The sequence below is a fragment of the Pollicipes pollicipes genome, unplaced genomic scaffold (genome assembly GCF_011947565.3).
Source record: "Pollicipes pollicipes isolate AB1234 unplaced genomic scaffold, Ppol_2.1 Scaffold_3447;HRSCAF=4054_pilon_pilon_pilon, whole genome shotgun sequence".
In the NCBI taxonomy this organism is placed as follows: Eukaryota; Metazoa; Arthropoda; class Thecostraca; order Pollicipedomorpha; family Pollicipedidae; genus Pollicipes; species Pollicipes pollicipes.
The window spans coordinates 13,443,324-13,466,259 of NW_023596297.1; the positions used below are offsets into that span (position 1 = coordinate 13,443,324).

The window sequence follows — 22,936 nt, forward strand, 5'->3', positions numbered from 1 at the left end:
CATCTTGTCCAACCATTGTCATTTTAAGCCCAGTCATTTGGCATCATCAAACGAATTTGAGACTGGCGCTTGTCAGTATTGTTGGCGTCTATACCAGTGATCAGGGTACACCAGTCATATGTCTGGACGCCAATCGAGAGTTTAACCCTCGCCCTGACTCACCGCTGACAAGCTGCTGTTATGCTACACACCCATGCCCAAATTTCTATGTTTGTATATACCGGCGGCTTTTTTGCAAGCGTCCGATGAACACCCCAATCCCAACAAGTTTCCATAGGGATACTGGCAGCAAGCACACATTGACAAGTATAGTGATGTGTTACGGCGAGTCCTTCATGGTGTCCCACATGTGTATGGGGTTTTGAACTAAAATGGCCATCCTGAAGACCATTTGGTGTAATTTACAGCCCTGCCAGTCTTAAGACCTAAAACCCTTATTTTCCGGGCTAAACGCCCGCGAAGATGGACCAGTCCACTGGCAATGTGGCGTTCAAGACCAGGAAATGCTGAACTGTTGAGTCATTCACATCCGGCGTTCGTGAGGAGGATTCCCAGATATGACGGCCGTCAGTTGGCTCTTAACCAATGTTGCGCAAGCTACGCAAGATTCCAACACGAATCACGTCGTGTACTACATAAGATAAGAGCTATACTTATCACTGAAACCAGACTCGTAATCGAATTGCTTACGAATGGCGCTATAACTGAGAATGCGTGTACAATTAAACATCTTGAAGTCATGGACAAATATGCAAGAACACCACACGAAAAGGTGAAAACACGAGTACGCAATACGCAGCATTGGATTCTTCGGCGAGAAACCACGGTGTTGGGCGTAGTTTGAGGGAATGTTTAAACGTACTATGCTCACTATTATATGTTACAAAACTACACCCCTGGTGACAGACTGTTTGGGCAGCATGGCAACTGGTATCTTGTTAATAATTGGTGCCTACAGTCTTGGGTTGAAGTTATAGCAGCTTTATTTCAGAGCTCTGTAGGTTTCCACGGTGCAGTAGGCGAACCAAACTTCGAGCACACCACAATCTGTGACGCCAAGCTCTGTACTACGTTGCAACTGGCATGTTGCTGAATGTGAATGTTCCCGTCTTGATTTAGAGTTTACGAAGCGTTATTTAGGGCCTTCGTGGGTTTACACCGTGCAGTAGGTTAAGCCAAACTTCTTAAACACGACGTGCTGTCAAGCCATATACTTGGTGGTCTTGATTATGTTAGTGCGAGATCCTGCTCACCAGCCTGGCCCGTTTTGGCATCGCCTGCATTCGATGCTGTCCCCGACGTACTCTTTGTCGTTTGAAACAGTTTCTGAATCTGTTCCAGCGAAAGATCCTTCGTTTCAGGAAGGCAAAACGTGGCGAAGACAATCTGTGAAACACTAACCAATAGATGGATAATGAAGACACCCCCGAGGCCAATTGAACTAACGAGCATGGGAAACACCTTGAAGAAAATAAAGAGGTCTATATACATTGTGCCCATTGTGACATTGGCGCACAAGGTTCGTGTGCGATTCGGGAGCAGTTCGTTAACGTAGGTGTAAGCGATGGGCAAAACAATGCACGAAAATGTGAGCTGCAAGAGCACGGCGCCCAGCAGCGCTAGCCAGCCCTGCGTCAGCTGCAGCGCCTCGGGCAAGTAGGAAAAGCTGACGATCGCGGTACATCCTAGCGCGGAGATCGCGCCACTGACGCGCAGCAGTGGCAAACGGCCAAAACGCTCGATGACGAAGCTGGTCGGCAGGCACAATATGGCAGACAGAGCCGCCGGCATCACTGCCCTCTGGTACTCGTCCAGAGGCAGGTTCACACTATTCAAGACAAGCGGTAGGATGGCAGCGATCGCCATGCCGCCACTCCAGACGTACATAAACAGTTCGACCGTGATAAGTAACAAAGGCCACAGCGTCTCCCGTCGCAGAATCAGCTGGCGCATGGGGAGGGAGACGCCGTCGACATGGGTTTGCTTAAGGGAGGCTTGAATGCTGTGGACTTCCGCTTCGGCATCGGCATCCTTTCCGTGGAAGAAATGGACCGCGCGCAGGGCCTCCTCCTCCGGGTGTCCGTGCGACAGCAGCCACTTGGGCGAGTTGGGGATGAAGTACAGCGCTGATAGGCATACAACAGGGGGAACAAAGCCCGCGATGGCGAACATGGTCCGCCAGTGCACGTAACGAGCGATGCCAACGCTGAACGCCTGGCTGGCAAACACGATCCCATTCAAGAGGGCCGTGTACAGTGTGCGCCTGTTTGGGGGCACGATCTCAGACACGTAGGCCCGCGCGGTGCCCTCTGACATCCCGATCGAGATGCACATGAGACCCCTTCCCAACACCACCCAGCCAAAGTGCTTTCCAAGGCTGGCCGAGAGCGAAGCCTAGCGCGTGGATGGGCCTGCGTCAGCATCAGCAGTTCTCCTGGCCCCGAGCGCTGGGGCGACGGGCAAGGCCAGGCAGGCGCCGATCAGGCTGCCAGGGCCGTCAGCGCGATGGTCCAGTTGAGCTGGTCTTCGTCCATGAAGCGGTCTCGTCCTGAGGCACCTGGATGAGGGTGATGCTGTGCAGGCCAACGGTAAGGCCCATGCCCACAGGACTTGCCCGACGATAAGCGTCGCCGCCAGCTGCGAACGGAACGAAGGTCATGGCTCCCGGTCAGTTAGGAACGTCTTTTACTGGAAAAATAGCCTAGGAAATCTGAAACAAATTCACCCACGTTTCTCTCGTTATTGCTGCAGCGGAATGCGGCGGAAAGAGGAGAGAGTAGAGAGACGAGAGAGAGAGAGAGAGAGAGAGAGAGAGAGAGAGGAGAGAGAGAGAGCGAGAGAGAGAGAGAGAGAGAGGAGAGAGAGAGAGAGAGAGAGGAGAGAGAGAGAGAGAGGAGTGAGAGAGAGAGAGAGAGAGAGAGAGAGAGAGAGAGAGAGAGAGGAGAGAGAGAGAGAGAGAGAGAGGAGACGGGAGAGAGAGAGAGAGAGAGGAGAGAGATGAGAGAGAGGAGAGAGAGGAGAGAGGGAGAGGAGAGAGGAGAGAGGAGAGAGAGAGAGGCGAGAGAGAGAGAGAGAGAGAGAGAGGAGAGAGAGCGAGAGAGAGAGGAGAGGAGAGAAGAGAGAGGAGAGAGAGAGAGAGAGAGGAGAGAGAGAGAGAGAGAGAGGAGAGAGGAGGAGAGAGAGAGAGAGAGAGAGAGAGAGAGAGAGAGAGGGAGAGAGGAGAGAGAGAGGAGGAGAGAGAGAGAGAGAGAGAGAGAGAGAGAGAGAGAGAGGAGCAAATATATGTACATGTATATATATACACATATTACACACACACACATATATATATATATATATATTTATATGCATGTATATGTATATATATATTATATTATATATATAGATATATAATAGATCAGATAATATAACATATACATATATATTATATTAATAAATTAAATAAATAAATATATATATATATATATATATATATATATATATATATATATAATATATATATTACATATGGCGACTTCTTCGACACCTTAATATTTTTTTGCACTCGTTATCATCAGCAAGAACATTTGATACGTTTGGTGAAAAAGGCTCCTTCTGGCCTTGCGAAAGGAAGTGTAAAACAACATTCTCTTGCACGTACGTCATCACCATGGTGCGATGAATGAATTCATAGGAAAATATTCGCGCAAGTGAAGCTGGAGGAAGCAAAGGAAGCATTTTGCGCAGAAGCGCCTTCAGCTTTCGGTGAGATTTCGAGAGATTTCGAACATGAAGGCCTAAAATGGCATAATGCCGTTCGATCGTTCCCTTCTCAGCAGTAAATAAAGAATAAAAAATTACTCAAGAGGCGAGTTCAGCAAACACAAAAGAGATGGGATAACAGCACACTGGCCGTGCAATGCAATGCAATGCAATGTGCCAGGTATCTGACTGACCCTGGCAGGCAGACCGTCACATCAATCCATGTATTCATGGAATATAGACGTATTAATAGCTTAGATCGATGTGTGTGTGTGTGCGTGTGTGTGTGTGTGTGTGTGTGTGTGTGTGTGTGTGTGTGTGTGTGTGTGTGTGTGTGTGTGTGTGTGTGTGTGTGTGTGTGTGTGTGTGTGTGTGTGTGTGTGTGTGTGTGTGTGTGTGTGTGTGTGTGTGTGTGTGTGTGTGTGTGTGTGTGTGTGTGTGTGTGGTGTGTGTGTGTGTGTGTGTGTGTGTGTGTGTGTGTGTGTGTGTGTGTGTGTGTGTGTGTGTGTGTGTGTGTGTGTGTGTGTGTGTGTGTGTGTGACATAGCTAGAATGCTGATTGAAAGATTGCACTAAATCAGTACAAAGAAGCAGAAAACTGCGAGAATCTACATGTGGATCTAAACCATTTTAGGCAGACCTGCAAAGATGGCGTGATAGCCCAGCGATCTGTTTCAGCATTAGCAAGCTGTCGTTCCAAATGTGTCAACTTGATTATTACGCGTCAGCAGTTTTGCGTCAGCAACCAGCGCATCATAAGTAAGCGACTGCATAGTACGAATCCCCTGGCGCTAGACCATATCCCAATTCAAGTCCGCGCACGATGGGCCGATTTGCACGCCCTCGCCGAACGAGGTGATGAGCCTGAAAGCCCCCCCCCCCCCCCTTCCGCTATCCCACTACCCACATTTGAATTAAGACCGATGGCTAGCGGTATAACAAACAGCTTGTTGCCTGGCGGCTAAGCCATCTAAATATATCCGTGTTTTGGCTTTGAGGTCAAACGGTGACCATCCAGGTCACCATGATGACGCCATACAGGCCATGTTGAAAATGAGACGAAATGTTCTAAGCCGATATAGTTTCCAGCCTTACAACGCAAATCAACTCCGAAGGCACCCCTGCATTCTTTGCTGTTTTCCGGTTCTGGAAATATCAGGCCATTCTGAGCTGAAATGTCCATTTGAGTGCATGGTATATGGCCCCACTGCTGGCAGCCGCCATGCTGATCAGGGTGAGATGACGGAGAAAATACCGGTGGAATTATCATTGTCTAGGCTGCCCAACTGGACTCGCTTTCGCTTTTCGGTCATTTTGTGATCTGAGGCCAAGCTGGGTAGTTGGGCACAGTACTTTTGCACTGCTATTCAATGCAGATTCGGTGTGCTACGATTATTGGATAAACGACAATGACATCTCTAACAACATCACACTTAAGAATAATTTGGATTGCATGCATTTTGCTCCTGACAGGTCTGTGCCAAACCTGATTGTGAGCCCAAATATTTCCTGCATTCGTGATATGATATTTATCCACGTAACGACGGCGAAATAAACGACATTTGGCGCAACACTTACTAACTTGGGCGGATGAATTGTGTGTGAAATCAGTTAGAAGACCTGAGCCAGTTTAAACGACGTCACAGAGTCCTACTATGAGTTCCAAATCAATCGTAAAACAGAGGTTACGCAATGAAGACCAATTCTGAACAATGCAATTGACCTGCACCAGTCATATATCGCAATTACAATTATAGTTAGAGGCGATGAAACCCAGGTACTGCACATAAGCATTAATCAGAAAGGTTATAACCTTGGGAGCCTTTGGAGGGCCAATGTTAATTGCACACAAGCACCCATAGGCAAAGCGTGTTGAAAGATGAACAGTCGTCAATAAAGTTACTTTTGCACCAACCACGACGCAAAGTACCCAAAGCGGTAGTTATCTATCTTACATTTATCTTAGCCAAATGACTTGATCGTAGCAAAACACGTTTCCATTTCTTAACGCCATAATTTCCGTCTAAAAGAATGGGCAGATATGTCCGACTTAGTTTGATCTCTGAGGGCATGACCCATTCACCCCGAAAAAAACAATATGGCTTCATATCACTAACGCCAAGATTGGTTGCATTTGCAAAACAAATGATTAACAAACTCGAGTTGCTAAGATGTGAACTGTATGGTTAATTTGGCGCGAAACCCGACTGGCATGACCTTGAAAAATCGGTTGTAGGTCATGCCCCATTTTACAACGAGTGCTGAAAAATCGATAGGACGGGTAAAACTGTCATAAGTGAGCTACGGGAAAAATCATGATGCATTTTATTGCTGCCGAGCTATTCAAGAAAAAACGTCTGGGTGTGGGGGTACCAAGCCTCCTCGTCGGGGGAGGGTTAGGAGGTCGTCCATCCCCACAGAGCGAGGTACATCGACTTGATTTGGACCGACGACAAGTTAGGCTTGTAAGACTCAAAACAAGTACACGTATGTAAGAATTGAAACCGGCACCAATCTACCACGACTTTTCACTCCTGCCTGCCAACGCATTCCTGCCTCATTGCTTGCCTTCGGGCTTAGTGATCATCGCTCTAAATACATGCCATTTGTAGGCACGCGGCCAGGAGATCTTCCAACTGTTTGAGATGTACTAAAAATGTACGCCGAATCTACAGAAAAAAAAACAGTTCGATTGTTTCAAGGAAGTGAGGAGCTTCCACTATGCCGCCCGTCATGGGTAATGGTCTAAACCTTAAAAACTTCGGACGCATTTTTTATACGCACGGTCGTTTAGAAATGCAAGAAAGGCACACAGAAAGAGCAACGTTGTATGTACCGCATTATTGAATGAAATCGCCAACTGGCCGCCGTGTCGCAACCACCGTCAACTTACTCTAAGTTCAATATTAATTCATTAAGTCGACAGATGGTCCCAGGACATGAAACACACCTTGTGAGTACTTTGCTAGAGGTGAGACTATAGAGAACACATAAAGGTCAACCTACATATCTTTTGACAAGCACACATACTTCCGGCGTCTTTCAGAGCGCCAAGCAAAAAGCTCCAAACTTTCTCCAGGTGGTGAGCACGACACACTGAAGGCAGGCCAGCTCCCAAAAGAAAACAACCCGCCACCCACGCACGACACACACTGCCAATCACCGTTAATCAGGTTACCTGTTTCATAGTGCCGGCCATCTGAAGTTAGCTACGCGCGAGTCGCTACACGTCTCCCTTTCGAGCCGGTCACTTTAGCACTGCCGCCCTCTGCCCTCTGACGGGGACCGTGTGCGACGCTCTGACCGGCTGGTGACTGCGGAGATAGTTGGTGGTAGCCTCGTGCATATTTGATTGAATGACTGTTGCCCGCAGTGAACCGGCAGCGTTTCTGATGTGTGAAGCATCGTTGATACAAAAACTGAATAGTTTTGCCATTTCAATTTGTGTCACAGAATAATAACCTTATTCTCATTTTAAATACTGGTGACGATAGAACGTGACGAACGAGAGAGGGTGCGGAGCGATAGAACGTGACGAACGAGAGAGGGTGCGGAGCGATAGAACGTGACGAACGGTAACGATAGAATAACGGGGTGGCGGCGTAGCCATAAGAGTTTCTGAAGTCAGCTCGAAGATCAAGAGGTAACCATGCTGGCCGAGGTGGGCAAGTTATACAATCAAGCTGAATGTGCTTGCAGATGTGCACCTTTGGTCAGATTACCACCACCGAATACCCTCAAACTACATGCTGTTACATGCAAGGCGTTCTTCTTTTTTTGTTGCCTATCGTGATCAATCATGGTGCGAAACAATGACGACAGTAGAGGCAATATAGCACGTACTGACTCCTAGTAGGGTGATAAAAAATAAGCTTGCTAACACCATGAATGCTTGTTTCAAAAAAATAGTTGGCGAGAAGGGCTGAACATCAGCAAATAACCACAAATACTCCAAGTAACGCCAACTCATAAGTAGGTAGGTCCAGGTAGGTTTCTCCGCGCGATTTAGCCCGATTTAGCTTCGCCGGCCCCTCCCCCCCCCCCCCTCCAGTTCTCGTCCCCGCGAATTTCCGCTCCGGAATCCGTAGTTGCATGCTGTGCCTCCTTCTACCCCTCGACTGCCGCAGGTCGACGACCTGGCGCTAGTCTGAACCCATCGGTGGCCATGGGATGCCCGTCGTTCTGCGCACAATAAACCTCATGTTTGAGACATTTGCATTTGTGTTTGGGTGTGTTTATCGTACGTCACAACACGTCACAACAATCATGATGCCGCTGGATGCAGATGACCTGACAAGGGCGTAGTTTCACAACATGAGTTATGGAGAGGAACGGAATGGTGAAAATTTAAAAGAAAGGCTGAACGAAGCATATGTCCTGATATATTTTAACGAATTACTGTTTGCCTATCATCAAAAATGCATTGTGATGTGCTGTACTGTGCCGTGTTGTGCTCTCCTCCCCTTTTCTGTCCTGTTCATGTCATATCATCCCCAGCCCCGTTGTGAATTACCTTGTTTTCTGTTCTACCCTTTAATCTATTGCCTTGTGTTTTTACCTTCTTCCATGTCATGCTGTTCCTCGTCCTCTCTCATCCTGTCCATGTTGCTAACCAGTCTTGTTGACCAGTCCGGTTGTCCTGTCCTGTTGTCTCCTATCCTCCATCTCCTGTCTGCTGGTTGTCATGCCATGCCTAGTGACGGCGGGACCTCTATGGAGATTTGGGGGAACGGAAAATGTGGTTTTTGCCCCATTCTTTATGTGTACTGAATATCAATATGTGGAATCTCTCCTCCCCAAGTTTGCGAGTAAAATATTTTATAGATTTTTCAGCTCAAAATGTCATTTTCACGACATATGTCCTCTAGAACCCAACACCTTCAGTCTTGATCTGTCCCCCGCGGTGTTAGAAATGTGGTAACACCGACGCTCAATCAATCCAAAAATAATTGCGCAATACGTTATCTCAATCGTATTAATCGTGCTCTGTGGAAAATAGAAGCTCAGTCAGAAGGTCGTCCGACGTAGCTCAATCATCTATCGATCTGCGGCCTGTCTCAAGCGGAACCAGGGGCGGGTCCAGAATGTCGTCAGGAGAAGCCATGCTTCATTGTGGTGCCCCCTGGAATTTGGTGCTCATTCCCAACCCTTACAAAAAGTCCCCGAATTTCGGGTCACTTTATTTTCAAATTAGTACCTTGTAATCATTTAACAGTGTGTCGCCAGAATGGTTGGCCGGATTATGCTCACTTTATTTTAAGGAGTTATTTTGATCAGCTTATTTGACTGAAAGAGGAATAAAAGCTGCCAGAAGATGCAATCAATAACGAATTTAAAGCAAGTCTGCTGACATTAAACAGAAATTAAGGAACTGGATCCAGTAAACAGCAGGCGGCTTCCATCCTACAATGGTACATTTGTACCTTTCTCTTAAACGCCAATAGCCAGGGGCGTTACCAAGCTTTCTGGTTTTCTCAAACACTTTGAGGCTTCCATGGATTGAATGCCAGCATGTATCGAAACAGGGCAATAATTGCATTGATATGCCAAGCCCTTGTTCTCCTGGAGGGTTCATTCCTTTTCGGAGTCCATCAGAGAAGGAAATATCATAAATTACTTTATTGAGCGTGTGCGTTCGCCGTCAGGGGAAAAAACACCGACGCCGAGCGATGCTGCCTCAGTGGATCGCGCGGCGTCGGTATTTCATCAACATGGCGGTGGTCAAAGGGCGGGAGAAAATGACCGGAATGAAACTGAAAATCGAACAGTGACACTTCTAACGTTGTACAGAATCAACTGGCGTAAGTAGAAAAAGAATCCTGGTACTGGGTACGGGTACGGGGGTACGGGGGTGGGCTACGGCGCCTCTCCCCCCCCCAAGCCTCTAAGTGTGCCCGTTGAAAGGGTGCCCTCGGAATTTGGTTCCTCGTGAATAATCAAATTATGGGACAATCTTTGGTGTCCCTGGTATTTGTTGTCACTTACAAATAAATATTACGGTCCCTTTGTGGTGCCCCCCCCGCGTAATTGGGAGCCACTTGAAAATAACGGTCATGCTGCCCTGAAATGAAGGTTTTTAGTGTCTCTTCACCGAAGGGGTCGATTCAACATTTCATGACATTGGAAAATAAAGAAATCGTGGTGTCCCTGGATTTCGGTGCCTCTGGAAAGAAACTTTCGGGGCCCTTTAATTCGCCCGCCTGGGTTTGGTGGCGCTAGAATATATCTGTTATGGTGCCCCGAAATGGAAAGGTTTTGGTGCCTCTCGCCGAACGGGCCGATACCGGATTTTGTCTACGGAGAGGCACACGCATTTCGGCGTCCCTTGGAAATTTCTGTCTTAAAAATCAAGGTTTAGAGTCCCTTTTGATGACCCTGAAGTTGGGTGCCGCTGGAAAATAAAGGTTCTGATGCTGTGAAATGAAGGCTTTTGCTGCTCCATCGTCAAACCGACTGATCAGAAATTTCGCCGATATGAAAGGCGCACAAAATGTGATGCCTCTGACTTTTGGTTCCTGTTAAAATGATGGTGATGGCCTCATTGAAATGGCCGGTTTTGATTTGGTGCCTCTCGAAACTAAATGGCGTGAAGCCCCAAAGTGAAGGTTTTGGTGCCCTCTGGCCAACGGGGGCAATCCAAGATTTCGTCAGGGTGGGTGCCACACCTTTATTGTGGCCTTTGGATATGGTGCCGCTTGAAAATAAAGATTTGTGGTCATTTTTGGGGTCCCTGAAACATTGGTACCTCTTGAAAAAGATTGTGGAGATTTGAAACGAGGATTTTGGTGCCGTTACACCATGGGATTTTGGTGCCCCTTCGGTCCACGGGAAGGAAGCCATAGCCTCATGACCCCCCCCCCCCCTCCTCTGGATCCGCCACTGGACGGAATCGAAGGACCTCCGCCGAACTGCCGGACCAGTCGCGATGTTTGGGCGGCAGTATTCACATCGGACGGGCCGCCGGTCCGGCCCGCCCCACAGGCCAGCACTCGGGTGAACGGCCGGCCGCTCGTGGGGACGGGACGGCATCAAGGCCGGCGACCGTAGGGCGTGGACACCGGGTGCCGCGCGAGCTGGACCTGTGTCACGCAGCAGCCGTACGCCAGAAAACGCGCCGCCGCCACCTGTCGGTCGGCCTACTTGGACCACGCTGTTATTCTGGGAAGAGCAGGGGTCCTGATCAACCCCATACGGCATCAGGCCAGCTGACCTACTCGACCACCTTTCAGGCAGTGTTCATGCTTAAAAATCCAAGTCTTTATTTCGGTTATGAGTCTCTCAGTCTCGTTCTTTCGGTGCACCTGCGTACCGCGCACCCGCCACTGGTGGGCCTCGCGCTGGTGCGCAGCTGGTTTCGCGCACCACCTGACATGTGACTTCATTGCGCTTCATTCTGGACTAGCCAGGATGAAATGCGACTGCCAATGTGAAGACTTGGTGACTGCCGCTCGCAAAGCAGTCGAAATTGGTGTGCGTTTGCGTAGCTGCGCGCGTTCCAAAATGCACTCCGACTGCCAGTGGCAGCGTAAGCGCTTGCGCGTGGCGGAATCGGTAATGGTATATTTTGTGAGTGAGTGTTTGTCTCCACTACTTTTCGTGGCACGCTACCTCCGCTTTTCAAGTTTCTGGACCGGCACAGTACCTACTGTAAATGAAAATCTTCCTCCAGTTGACTTTTTAGCATACAAATACGTGATTAATCGTGTACCAATGCCCCAACCTGCAAACCTGCTGAGCTGAGCGATGTATGCTTCACTCAGCTGAGCTGAGTGTAGCATGCATCTAGGGTGTGAGACTAAGGAGAATGCTTACCAGACAGCAAAACAGAATAAAGAACAATCCCAGCTGCTCATGATCAATTAACCCTTTTATTCTGCATCTTCCTGCCTCGGCCTTGTCCTGCTCCGTTTTGTTGATGTGTCCACACATCATTCTTCCTCATTCTTTACGTATGCCACTTCTGTGTTGAATGCCTACGTTGCGCTTGCCAAATTATGTTATCAGCAGAAGGTACCTGGCGGCATGGTAAGAAAACTTCTGTTAATTTGTGACAGTGGGTGTGCAAAATGTGGAGCACATTTTTGTCAGGAGAGGCGCTTTTATGCCTACAGCAATCAGTACGCCCTCGGGAGGTCATGGATGATTCACTTAGCAACAATATTGCTGGACGGTATACCATATCGGAGCAAATGGCATCACGACGCTTAGCGAGGCATTCGTCTCACAAAAGCGAAATTCTCATCCTGGCCGAAGCAGGCAAAACTATTTTGTGGACGTCAGGATGTGTGGATATTATGAAGTATGGACGTAGGGACGCTATGGACTGTGTGCGTTGTGAACTGTGAACATTATAAACTGTTGACATTGTGAACTCCGGAGGCGTTATAAGCTGAGAGCATTTTAACTGTTGACAGTGTGCCCCCCCCCCCCAATTTTTTGCATGAGCTCTACTGCAATGAGGTTTGTAGACAGTCTGTTGCACGTGGATATTGTGTAATCGCGCAACTGCTCAGTTTGGTATGCCTTGGCGGTGTTCCTTCTTTTTGGAGACTTGTACGATCATGGGCGGTGTACGAGTGGTCATGTAGAAAGTGGAATTTTTCCAAATGATAGCATACAGACATGTTAAGTAGGTCATGAACGCCTGCTGTATGACTAAAGGATTGAAAAATATTGACTTATTAAGCAGTGGAAAATACCACGGTACTTGTTATATGCCATACAACTGCCACGATTGCATAATTAGGCGATCGCTGTTTCTCAGCAGCGTGAGCTTACCGGAGTATTATATGCATATATATATATACATATATGTATATATACATAGGCAAATATATACATATATTTATGAATATATATGTGTGCGTATATATGCATATATATATATATATATATATATATATATATATATCATGCTTAACAAAAACACAAAAATCATCGCACACTACACAGAGACGAAGACTAATCGCTTTAGCAAAACGGACTCTTTCATTAGCAAACAGACCAATGCACCTACAACCCTCCATCTATACGGGTGGCTACCATTAGGGAAGAGAGCACAAGAAGAGTAAGAGTTTTGCGTGTCGCGGATGAACGCTATTGCCGGTCAGTTATGAGTATATTTAATGGGTAAGTACTTATGTCTAAAGTGTGACATGCATGTGGTATGTGGGCGCTGCGCCGCCATTACAAACTGATTTATGTAGGCATGAGATCAATGCTAGATCAGTCACGAGAAGGCTCGAATTTTACAAAAATGCATTTTGTTGACTTTGTCTAGAGCCGTCCTTCCAGAAAATGACCAAGGCAGGAAAAAATAGAGAAATATAACTAATGCCAGGCCCTAAAATATGGTAATAAATATCTTCCTTGCATCATGAACTTTCGGGCCGTTTTAAAGCGAACATCGAAAGGAATAGAAAACTCTCATCAGACTTACCGAAAAAACATCCAAGGAGATCATCAATGCTGGGTTAGCTGTGATTTGTAATGTACATACAGCTCTATACATATATATATATATATATATATATATATATATATATATATATATATATATATGTGTGTGTGTGTGTGTGTGTGTATGTGTGTGTGCGTGTGTGTGCGTGTGCGTGTGCGTGTGCGTGTGCGTGTGCGTATGCGTGTGCGTGTGCATGTGGGTACGCGCGTACATGTGTGTGTGTGGTGCTTGCGTGTGTGTGTGTGTGTGTGTGTGTGTGTGCGTGTGTGTGTGTGTGTGTGTGTGTGGTGTGTGTGTGTGTGTGGTGTGTGTGTGTGTGTGTGTGTGTGTGTGTGTGTGTGTGTGTGTGTGTGTGTGTTGTGTGTGTGTGTGTGTGTGTGTGTGTGTGTGTGTGTGTGTGTGTGTGTGTGTGTGTGCGTTTGGGTGGGTGTGGGTGTGGGTGGGTGTGGGTGGGTGTGGGTGTGGGTGGGTGAGTGTGGGTGTGGGTACGTGTATGGGTGTGGGTGTATGGGAGGGTGTGGCATGTGTGGATGTGGGTGTGGGTGTGTACGGTGCTTTCTAAAAACTTCCAAACATCGCTTCGGTTTTCAGCCCTGAGATAAGGCCGAACAATTTCATCTGTGCAACGTCGCCACGCTCCTGCAGTCCAGCAGATCCTGCACGCTGGGTGCGATTGCCGGCGAGTGATGTGACACACTGCGGCAGAGTGGGCAGAGTAACGCTAGTTCCTACATCCTCGCTCGTCATTTGTCCTTGACAGGTATGGCCTTCGTCGGTGGCAGCGGCCACACTAAAGGTCAGTTGACGTCAGAAGGCAGGACGGACCGTGTCAAGCATTGCGGCACGTTATAATTACGCCACTTAATTCTCCCGTTGGCGTAGAACTGCGTGATGGAATAGTACAGGTCAGGGCCCACTCAAAAGGCACTGCCTAGGTTGAGCTTTGATTCCAGAAATAGATCCGTTCAAAAGTTTTGGGTTGATTTTTAAAAAGAAAGGCAAAATACATGAAGCGATTGTGAGTCGCCAGGAGGACAACCATTACAATTTTGACAACTTTAGAGGCTGTAAGTAAGTCCAAGTTGCAAATATAACAACGATTGAATCAAGATTGACAATAATATTCGCCACGTTCATGACTCTGGAAATGCTTAATAACCGCGCTGCGTTGTGCAGTGTGAAAATGTATTCCGAGTGCTTCAGAATGATGATATCCTCCGAACGCCAAGTGCATCGGGCTTGTTGCGAACACCAGCACCTAACTTGCAGACGACAGTGTCCGGAATAAGCAAGGACAAGCCGCTTCTCGAGCGTCAGAACTGAGCCGCCTTCTATAAAGGTGCTAGGCGATGCGGCACCCCATTTGCAAGTCCATTCAAATGTCATGGGTCGTGTCGCAGGGCGCATCTAAGCTGCGCTCTCGGAGCGGAGTGTCGCACGATCTTATCTTCTCCGCGTTAGCGACAGAAGCATGCCATGATTCTTGCAGCCATCTGCTGGGCCTCACGAAGCCGCCTGTTGACAATCACCGGCAAGCCGGGGGCAGCGACGACGACAGGGTGCCAGTGGTGTGCCTTTATTGCAAGCTCGTGGTAGGGCTCCGGTGGGCCACCGGTCGTGCTTGGCGAGAGAACATGAGCAGTTGCCATGATGTCTATCGGTGCAACAAGTTTTTTTCAACAACACAACAAGCAACAAGGTGGATGAAAAAGCCCTCTCCAGTCTGGCCCAAATGAGCGCCTGTTTGTGGCGTCAGTTGTAACACGCACATCTCTCGTACATATTTCGCGCGCGCTGCTCGAACTACCCGCTAGGTTTTTTAACGACGATATCTCGTCAGAATGCTTTACAATCGCACCCAAAGATCAGAAAGTCTCAGGGGAATATATCGTGAGTGTTTTAAAGTAAAAACGTAGATAGGATCTCTGGTGTCTGAGGAGCCAGGGGGAGCTGGGGGGCAGTGCTCCGGTATCTTTATAAGTCTATGATTGGTTAGATGAGTGAATTCGGAGATGCAGCAAGATTCATGAGTAAGCGCTGAATTGAGCTTGTGGGACCAGCTAAGGCCAGGATGCAGTTTTCAAACGAAACTGACAGATCCAGCAAGAACCAATACTCGGGCTGAAACATGCAGAGGAAGCTAGCAAGAACCAAGGCTCAGCTTGAAGTCATTTAACAGCAAATATTTATCATGGAAAACGGCCCAAGATCCCGCAAAGACCCACAGCCAATCTGGAAATAACGGGGTCCAGCAGCCACCAAGACGCGGCACAAAGTCCAACGCATCAACAAAAACCAGGACCGTACCTGGAACTACTGTTAGAAATCAGTACGTATTCACCACGCTCACTCCACAGTCACATCACGCCCAGGTGGGCGTGAAGCGAGTAGAGATGGGGTGGAGGTTGTTGTCCAGAGCTCTGGTGGTTACAAATGTACCAGGGACAAACAGAATGTGGGATCGAAGGTTTTTTAGTGCATTAATGGAAACCGGAAAAGAGGGTCTGCTGTTTGTGAGGAACTAATTGTAACCAAGAACTCAGATCGTAGGTTGCGAAAAATAAATGAAAACCAGGAACCAAGGCCAGGTGTTTACAAATTATAACTAGGATTCGGGAGCCATGCACTAGTATTTGTGACAGGACGACCCAAAATCAGGGATCTAGAGCTATGAAAAAGTAAAAACAGATCTAGGGCCTTGTTTGAAGTGTGAGCCAGCAACCAACATTGAGACCCGGGCAGATATCTGCAGACAACGTAAATGTGAGGACAAATCCCAATGCAAAGTTAGTGGCAACGTCGAACGTAAATGTTTCAAGTGAGCGAAATGAGACAGTGATTAAGCTAGCTGTGACTTCACACCAGGATGAGTTAGTTCCCCAATTAGTATGGTTACTTATAGCCTAATATGACCAAGCCATACCAGGCCACCATAAGCCACAATGCTTACCAGACTGTTAAGCATTCATTTTTGGTTGAGGCTGTTCATCAGATCGAACATTACCCACCCGCAATTGCTGATTTTAAAGAACAACATCCCAAGCCCATCAAACCCCTGCTATTCGAAATATTACCACAGCTGCAATTTGCAATTTGCTGTGACACCATGAATTATTGAAAGCTAGTCTGATGCAACACATTCGCAAAATATTGAAATTCTTCATGGTTTGCGGTAACGTGAAACATCCATTCACCATTTGATGCTTTCAACACATCTGTGAACTTCAGAGTCACTAACAGCTGCATAGTCCAGACTGCAGTGAGACTTAACCTCCAACGAATCGTTTTCAGCAGCAGACAATTGTAAACGGAGGACGAGGACATCGTGCACTTGTTTGTTATGTGATAATGCGTTACGTACTAGCACGCTCCGGTGCGTCAAAAAAGCCGCTAGCAGAGTTAACCCTACGCCGTTTTAGTAATACGAAATTTCTGCAAAACACTGCATTGATTTATAATCAAACTGTGGTGAAAAATATACAACACGCATAGCAAATACTGGTGTGAATTTATGAAAAGGAAAAAAACCTATTTCGCAGGCTTCAGGTGCCACCAGTGACGGTACGGTGAGAACTTTACCAGACCTTTGAACCTCTGAACAATCACAGAGCCTCCGCAAAGCGGCCACCACTTCTCATGACGTCATCAAGTGGAAAACTGGTCTCAGATGGGACAATGGAGCAAAATGTGTTATTGCGGACGCTGCGCTGCGTCCTTCCAAGACACTATTTGCTGTAGATTTTTAGAATCGGTGTTCAGTATACCTTCGAACAGTATGAGCACAGTAGGTTTTGTTGACATATAATTTAATACCAGGTTCGTTCGCTGTACGTATGTATGCTTGTATGTGATCTAAAATCTGTCCATCGAATGACTTCCGGATTTGCATCCAGTACATATCGTCAAAAAATAAAAGGAAGTCTTTCGCATGATACTTTTACGGTCAAATACAAAACCAAGTACGCGATTATTGTTAAAAGTGTTAGAAACACAATGTACACGACTGCAAACATTGCAGGCATGCTAAGACAAAAATGACACGCAAGTACGAATGTGCATCAGCGACAAGATCACATCTCAAACCTCCGCCCAACTGTTCACGTCTCTCACGGCACGCTCAAAGGCGGACAGTGAACGACGCTTGTCCCACCGACCGGCAGTCCATTCCACGAGGACAACGGTCGGTACCGAAAGCGCCTCTGTGAGCACGCCAGCCGCTATTTTGACAGCTCCAGCCATCCAGCTTCGGTGGAGCGAGTGGCACGGTGGGGTACCGAGGACCCGGCGGCAAACGTGCTGCGCAGTGATGGGTTGCGGGGTGGGGTGGCGATAAACGCGCAGTAATTAACTCCAAGATATTTCATTTCTGTGCTGCTCACGAGGGTTTTACTCACGCCGTACCGTTCACGTCAGTCTCGAGAACGCCAATCAACCAGCGACATAAGTGGTCGAAGGTATTGCTTCTGTCGTTGCGCCGCAACACGCGTGCGTCATGCGAACTCTGAATGTTGCGCGCATCGAACAGCATGTAATGTCACACAGCGTTGTCCGAGCGCAGACCCAAATCAGGCCAACAGTGACGGGGGTTCAGCACCCGGGTTGGGGGTTGGAACGCACCGTCACGGTTACCCGCGCACATTAGGTCCAGTCACGAAAAGTTTCCCAACCAGAGGCGCACGCAGCATTGTACTTTGTTGGGCCTGCGTCAAATCCAGCCACAAGAGAGGACGCACAGACATGCAACAGCGTTTGCGTTGGAATACACATATGCTAATTGACCATTTTATGTCTGTTTTCCCCTGGACACGCCTCTGTTCACGGGCTAGAAAAGACATGGCCTTGCGGTTCATGGCGCTTTTCGCGACCACCACCGACAGCGGACCGTGCGGCTCTTAGCGCTGTTGGCGACGACCACCACCGACAGCTGCCAGGGATGCTGAAAATGGAGAAGAAACAAGAAGAGGCCTCCAAAGCAGCTAAGCAGGAAGAGAAAAAGTCAAACAACTGGCCGACGGTCAGTGCCCATGTAAAGCGACACCCTTGCACATCAATATCCGTAGATGCCTAAATACAGGAACGTAGCAGAGGGATTGGGGGGGGGGGGGGGTTGTGTGCGTGTAAAGGAAATATATCTCCCCTCTCCGCCTGAGCCAAGAGGTTAACAGCAGATATCAAAGGAATTCTGTTCAGAATCGAAGTAGTTCAGAAAATATGGAGATCACGGGGAAAATTATGACCACATTATAGCCTAAAGATAACTGACAAATATAAAATGATCGGATCGTTTGGCACGCGTAATGACAGAGAGGCGATCCTTTGTGCTCAAACATTAAACGCTAAGATGAACCCTCGCAGTACGGTAGCATTATCCACCTTTACTCTCCGCTCGTCGCCCCCAGGATCCTCTTTAAGATCTCAGAAACTAAGAGCACCTGAGTGACGCGGACAATTACATTGGAAAGCCTTGGCCGAAATGCTGCCAAACTGACCGTGCGAAATTGCCACCCCATCACTCACTTGTGGTACTTAAATTTCGAGATGTGGCCGTGGCGGTGCTCGAGGTGTTGCTGAACCAAGCAGTATCGTGCTTTTATAGTGTTTTGGCCCTTTCTCGTAGTGCTCTTAACATTTATCTGCGCGTTTAAGGTGTTTGCTTATATTCACATACTCGGTAATGACGCTGTTTTGAAGTTAATTCATTGCAAGCCTTATTTCCGTAACCACTAGCACCCGTGTCCAACTTTTATATAATGCAGCACAAAACGTGACTCGTGACTGAAACTTGGTCTGCATGAAATAGCCCACACATCTTTGCGGGCGTGTAGCTCAGAAAGTAGGAGTTTTAGACCTTGAGAATGGCACGGCTGTGAACTGCACCGAGTGATTTCCAAGATGGCTATTTCAGCGCAAAACCTCATACAAATGCAAAACAGTCTCCTTAAAAATTGCCTTCTGGTCTTGATGGTACATCATGGTTACGCTCGTTCTTCATCACTCATGATATTCTGGATTCAATCGTTGGCACTAAAAATCTAGCATGCACGAAAGAGATGGTAAAACTCAAGGGGCTCTTCTTTTCGCAGCTGCTGGCCACCCTGATTACCGGGCAGGTCCTGACGGGCATGGGCCTCAACGTCGCCCTGCACAGCATCCTGGTGGTTCAGGTGCCCCAGGACACGAACCGCTTCATGGCCGACAACCAGCTCAACTGGGCGATCGCCTCCTGCCCGCTGGGCGCCATGGCCGGCTGCATGCTCGCCATGCCCGTCGCGCCTGTGCTGGGCGCCCGACGCCTGCTGATGTTCTCGCAGCCGCTCTACGCGCTGGCTTCTCTGGTGGTCGCGCTGGGCCAGAGCTTCCCGCTGGTGCTGCTCGGCCGACTGGTGATGTTTATCATGCTTGGCATGTCGGAGACCACCGTACGAGGCTACGTGTCCGAAATCGTGCCGCCGAACAGGCGCACGCTTTACACAGCTATTCTGAACACGATGGTGTTCGCCAGCCAGGCGATCGGACTCCTTATTGCACAATACGTGCACTGGACGACATTCCACATCGGCGCCGGGTTCTTGCCTGCCGGCATTTGTCTCGCTGGCCTGTACTTCATTCACAACTCGCCCAAGTGGCTTGCTCTCGCACGGACACTCGGAGGAGGAGGGCCCTGCGTGCAATTCGCTTCTTCCATGGGACGGAAGCTGACGCTGACTCGGAGGTTCGCAACATACAGGACTCGCTGCGGCATCTGGACGTCGACGGTGTTTCCTTGCCGCTTTGGAAGCTCATCCTCCAACGGGAGACGCTCATGCCGCTCCTGCTGGCATTCGGTCAGCTCGTCATATTTATCTGGAGTGGTGGCATCGGCATCAACTACATCACCCTCGTACATCCTGCAGCCGGTGAACCTGCCGCTCAACGACTACCAAAGCGCAATGCTGCCGCTTGCCGTGGCCGCCATCTTTTCCGTCCCGACCAGCTTCGTCATCGAAGCGTTTCGGCCGTTTGCCACTGCTGCGCGTCAGCGGCTCGCTCTCCGGGCTGGGATGCGCCACAATTGCCGTCTTCTTCTACTTGCCCGAGGCTCTGCAGCAAACACTGGGCTGGGTCGTGCTGGTCGGCGCGACACTCACGCAGTATTCTTTTGCATGCATTATCGCCCCCATCGCGCTCACCTACGTTAACGAACTCCTGCCGAACCGCACGCGAACCTTCTGCGCGAACATCCTTATGGGCATGATGAACACCATGCTGTTCATGTTCGTCAAGACGTTCTCGCCGCTGACGGAGCTGATCGGTTTCGGTGGCGTCTTCCTCTTGCATATGGCAGTGAGTGGCCTGCAAGTGGTCTATGCCACATTCTGCTTACCCGAGACGAAAGGCCTTTCGCTGGAGCGCATTCAGCACCTGTTTCAAAAAGTAGAGAAGGTAGCGGAAGCACCACTTCACGTGGGTGACACGGAGCAAGGGAACAATGGCAAAGATAACCCTGCACTGAATGTAGCACCCTCCGAGTGGGCATGAGGACATTGTGTGTCATTTATCAGTTGTATCAAGATTCCGTTGAATCTTAGTGAGAGCGATTTAGCGAGACGACCGCATAGTCGGATGGACCTCGGCGTCGTAATAAACTGCGCATCGCCCACCACACATTCATTTACTCTGACCGCTGAGCTAAGGACGGAATTCGCTTCGATAAAAATGGGAATAAAAAAGAATGTCTCAGAAGGATGGTATTTATGCAACGAAATAAGCCGGTCTGCTTATCAAACCTCGAATCTCCGTATCTCTCACAGATCAGTGTGTAAGTTCTACACATGGGAGTTTATGATTGCTAGTCCACAGTTCTTCTAGATACGGTCGAGCCTTAGCGGGCTAATTTGTCAAGGTAAGACAGCAGTAAAAATGACGCTATTAATATCTTCACCGCTGGATAACTTGCTTTTGGTTCGATCAAACCTAGCGCAATACTACTGACGCTTTCGCAATGTAGAATGTTTGAAATCTAGCTGTACTCCATGTGCCAGCAATCTGGCCCTCTCCATCTGGGATTGCAGCAACTTACGTTGCCGAAGGTACGCCGCGCGTCTGGAGCGATCGTAGATAAGACGTGTCTGTCTCTTCTTAAATTTAGGTAAAAATGTACATACACTGATTAAGTGTCAGTTTGGCGCGGAGTTCTAATACCTCGAACTTTAACATCACTTTAAAACCTATTTATATTGATGAAATAGCCTGCGTTAACGCGGCCATCACCGTACTACCTCTGGTTATATCTAGCCTATCATAGAGTTAGCTACTAGCACAGGCACCCCAGCAGGCAGGAGAGGACCCGCTTCTGCTGCTGATCCTCACTTTTCTTCAGCCCCATACTCAGCCTCACCTTCAATAAACTTGGTTCATCTGTGGAAAGGCATAGTGGTTTTTGCCTGTCACATCCCGCAACTGGCTTGGCGGAATTACACTCCTGACTTTAGGTGTCACTATTACGTACATCGTGCTAACCTGTGGTGGGGCGAGGTTAGGGGAACATGTCACCCCAGCTTCGTTTAAGCCGGACTGCTGTCATTTAGTTGCAGGGTTGCAAAATATTAGCTCATAAAAATATAAAGCTCATTGGCTCTTCCTGTCTGAAATTCAGTTTGAGTCGGTACATCTACGTCCACCTTCACTCCAGTCGAGACGTGGATGCCCTTCTAAGCACAAGGATCGTACACGATGAATTAAGATGGGGTTAAGTTCTTCAGCACATAATGAATCGGTCCATCTACTTGACTGCCTTACTACTGGATATCAATATTGCCATGTATGTTTTTTAATGTAAAATGTATAGAGGGGAAGAGAGAGAGAGAGAGAGAGAGAGAGAGAGAGAGAGGGAGAGAGAGAGAGAAAAAAATGGAGATGTGCGCTTTAGCACAGCAGATGACTTCACCACAACTAGCAGGAACTTTAAAAGCAGCGTGCACTTAAGCCTGGACAACATAGTGAGACCGCCACCCTAGTGCAGACATATATCCAAACAAGTCGGCATGTACATCCAAACGGCACCATACAGAAGGATCAAGCTGGAGCGGACTTCTCAACAACCCGGGCCATAAAGATAAGCGCAGCCCGGGCGACTTGTGGTCCGCTGCAACGACACAAGTCTACAAAGCCGGCCGGCAGGCGTTAGCCACGAGCACGCTGTCTTAGGACAGGTGACATGGGAGGCAGGGAACGCCATGAAGCTGCACTTCACGAAGGCAGGCCGGCGTTGTTGGGGAGATGCGGAGGGAGACGTCGGGCGGAGTCCGGTGTCGGCAAGGAGACAGCACGAGGAGAGCCAGCGTCATCGAACACGGGGGCGGGTCGGACTGACAACGGCGCGGCGCGCCTGGTACACACGACGTTAGACGGCAGGAGGACGGTTATAACAGATCCTCAGCAAAGCAAAGCCACCGTGTAGAGCCACTGGTGGCATCGACGGTGGGAGTCACGTCTTTCTCGCGTACAAGAGGCAAAGATGACATTGACTGCGCCACCCAGCGCTGTAAGCTGCGGGATTTCAACCGCTCGGAACGTTTGTAGTATAGCTTAATTATAAACATTAGTGGTACAGTACTTAATCCAAATTATTTTGCTGACAATGTTATTGAATGTGTCATAGCATATTAATCGATTAAAGGATGCTTCGCATCGGGAAAACTTGAACTTCTTATGTTGCGTCTTTGCTGTCACATGTTCGGCAAAACTTGCCGAACTC

At 48.4% G+C, this 22,936-nt stretch overlaps 2 protein-coding genes across 2 annotated transcripts; one reads left to right on the top strand and one right to left on the bottom strand.

Moving 5' to 3' along the window:
- Positions 1–1,135: 1,135 nt before the first annotated feature.
- LOC119091221 (facilitated trehalose transporter Tret1-like) lies at positions 1,136–2,328 on the bottom strand. The gene has a single exon (XM_037213866.1). It carries the CDS (start codon positions 2,314–2,316, stop codon positions 1,228–1,230), a length of 1,089 nt encoding a protein of 362 aa, XP_037069761.1. The 5' UTR covers positions 2,317–2,328; the 3' UTR covers positions 1,136–1,227.
- Positions 2,329–18,083: 15,755 nt separating this feature from the next.
- LOC119092153 (solute carrier family 2, facilitated glucose transporter member 6-like) lies at positions 18,084–20,718 on the top strand. The gene is made up of 3 exons (XM_037215129.1): positions 18,084–18,214; positions 19,284–19,822; positions 20,220–20,718. Exons 1-3 carry the CDS (start codon positions 18,134–18,136, stop codon positions 20,716–20,718), a joined length of 1,119 nt encoding a protein of 372 aa, XP_037071024.1. The 5' UTR covers positions 18,084–18,133.
- Positions 20,719–22,936: the final 2,218 nt, after the last annotated feature.

Excerpts from the sequence above, each read along its gene's own strand:
- LOC119092153 (XM_037215129.1), top strand. The coding sequence starts at position 18,134 with ATGCTGAAAATGGAGAAGAAACAAGAAGAGGCCTCCAAAGCAGCTAAG. Across the intron at positions 18,215-19,283 it reads AGTCAAACAACTGGCCGACG|CTGCTGGCCACCCTGATTAC; the intron begins GTCAGTGCCCAT and ends TTCTTTTCGCAG. Across the intron at positions 19,823-20,219 it reads TTCATTCACAACTCGCCCAA|CGGCTCGCTCTCCGGGCTGG; the intron begins GTGGCTTGCTCT and ends GCTGCGCGTCAG.
- LOC119091221 (XM_037213866.1), bottom strand. The coding sequence starts at position 2,316 with ATGTCAGAGGGCACCGCGCGGGCCTACGTGTCTGAGATCGTGCCCCCA.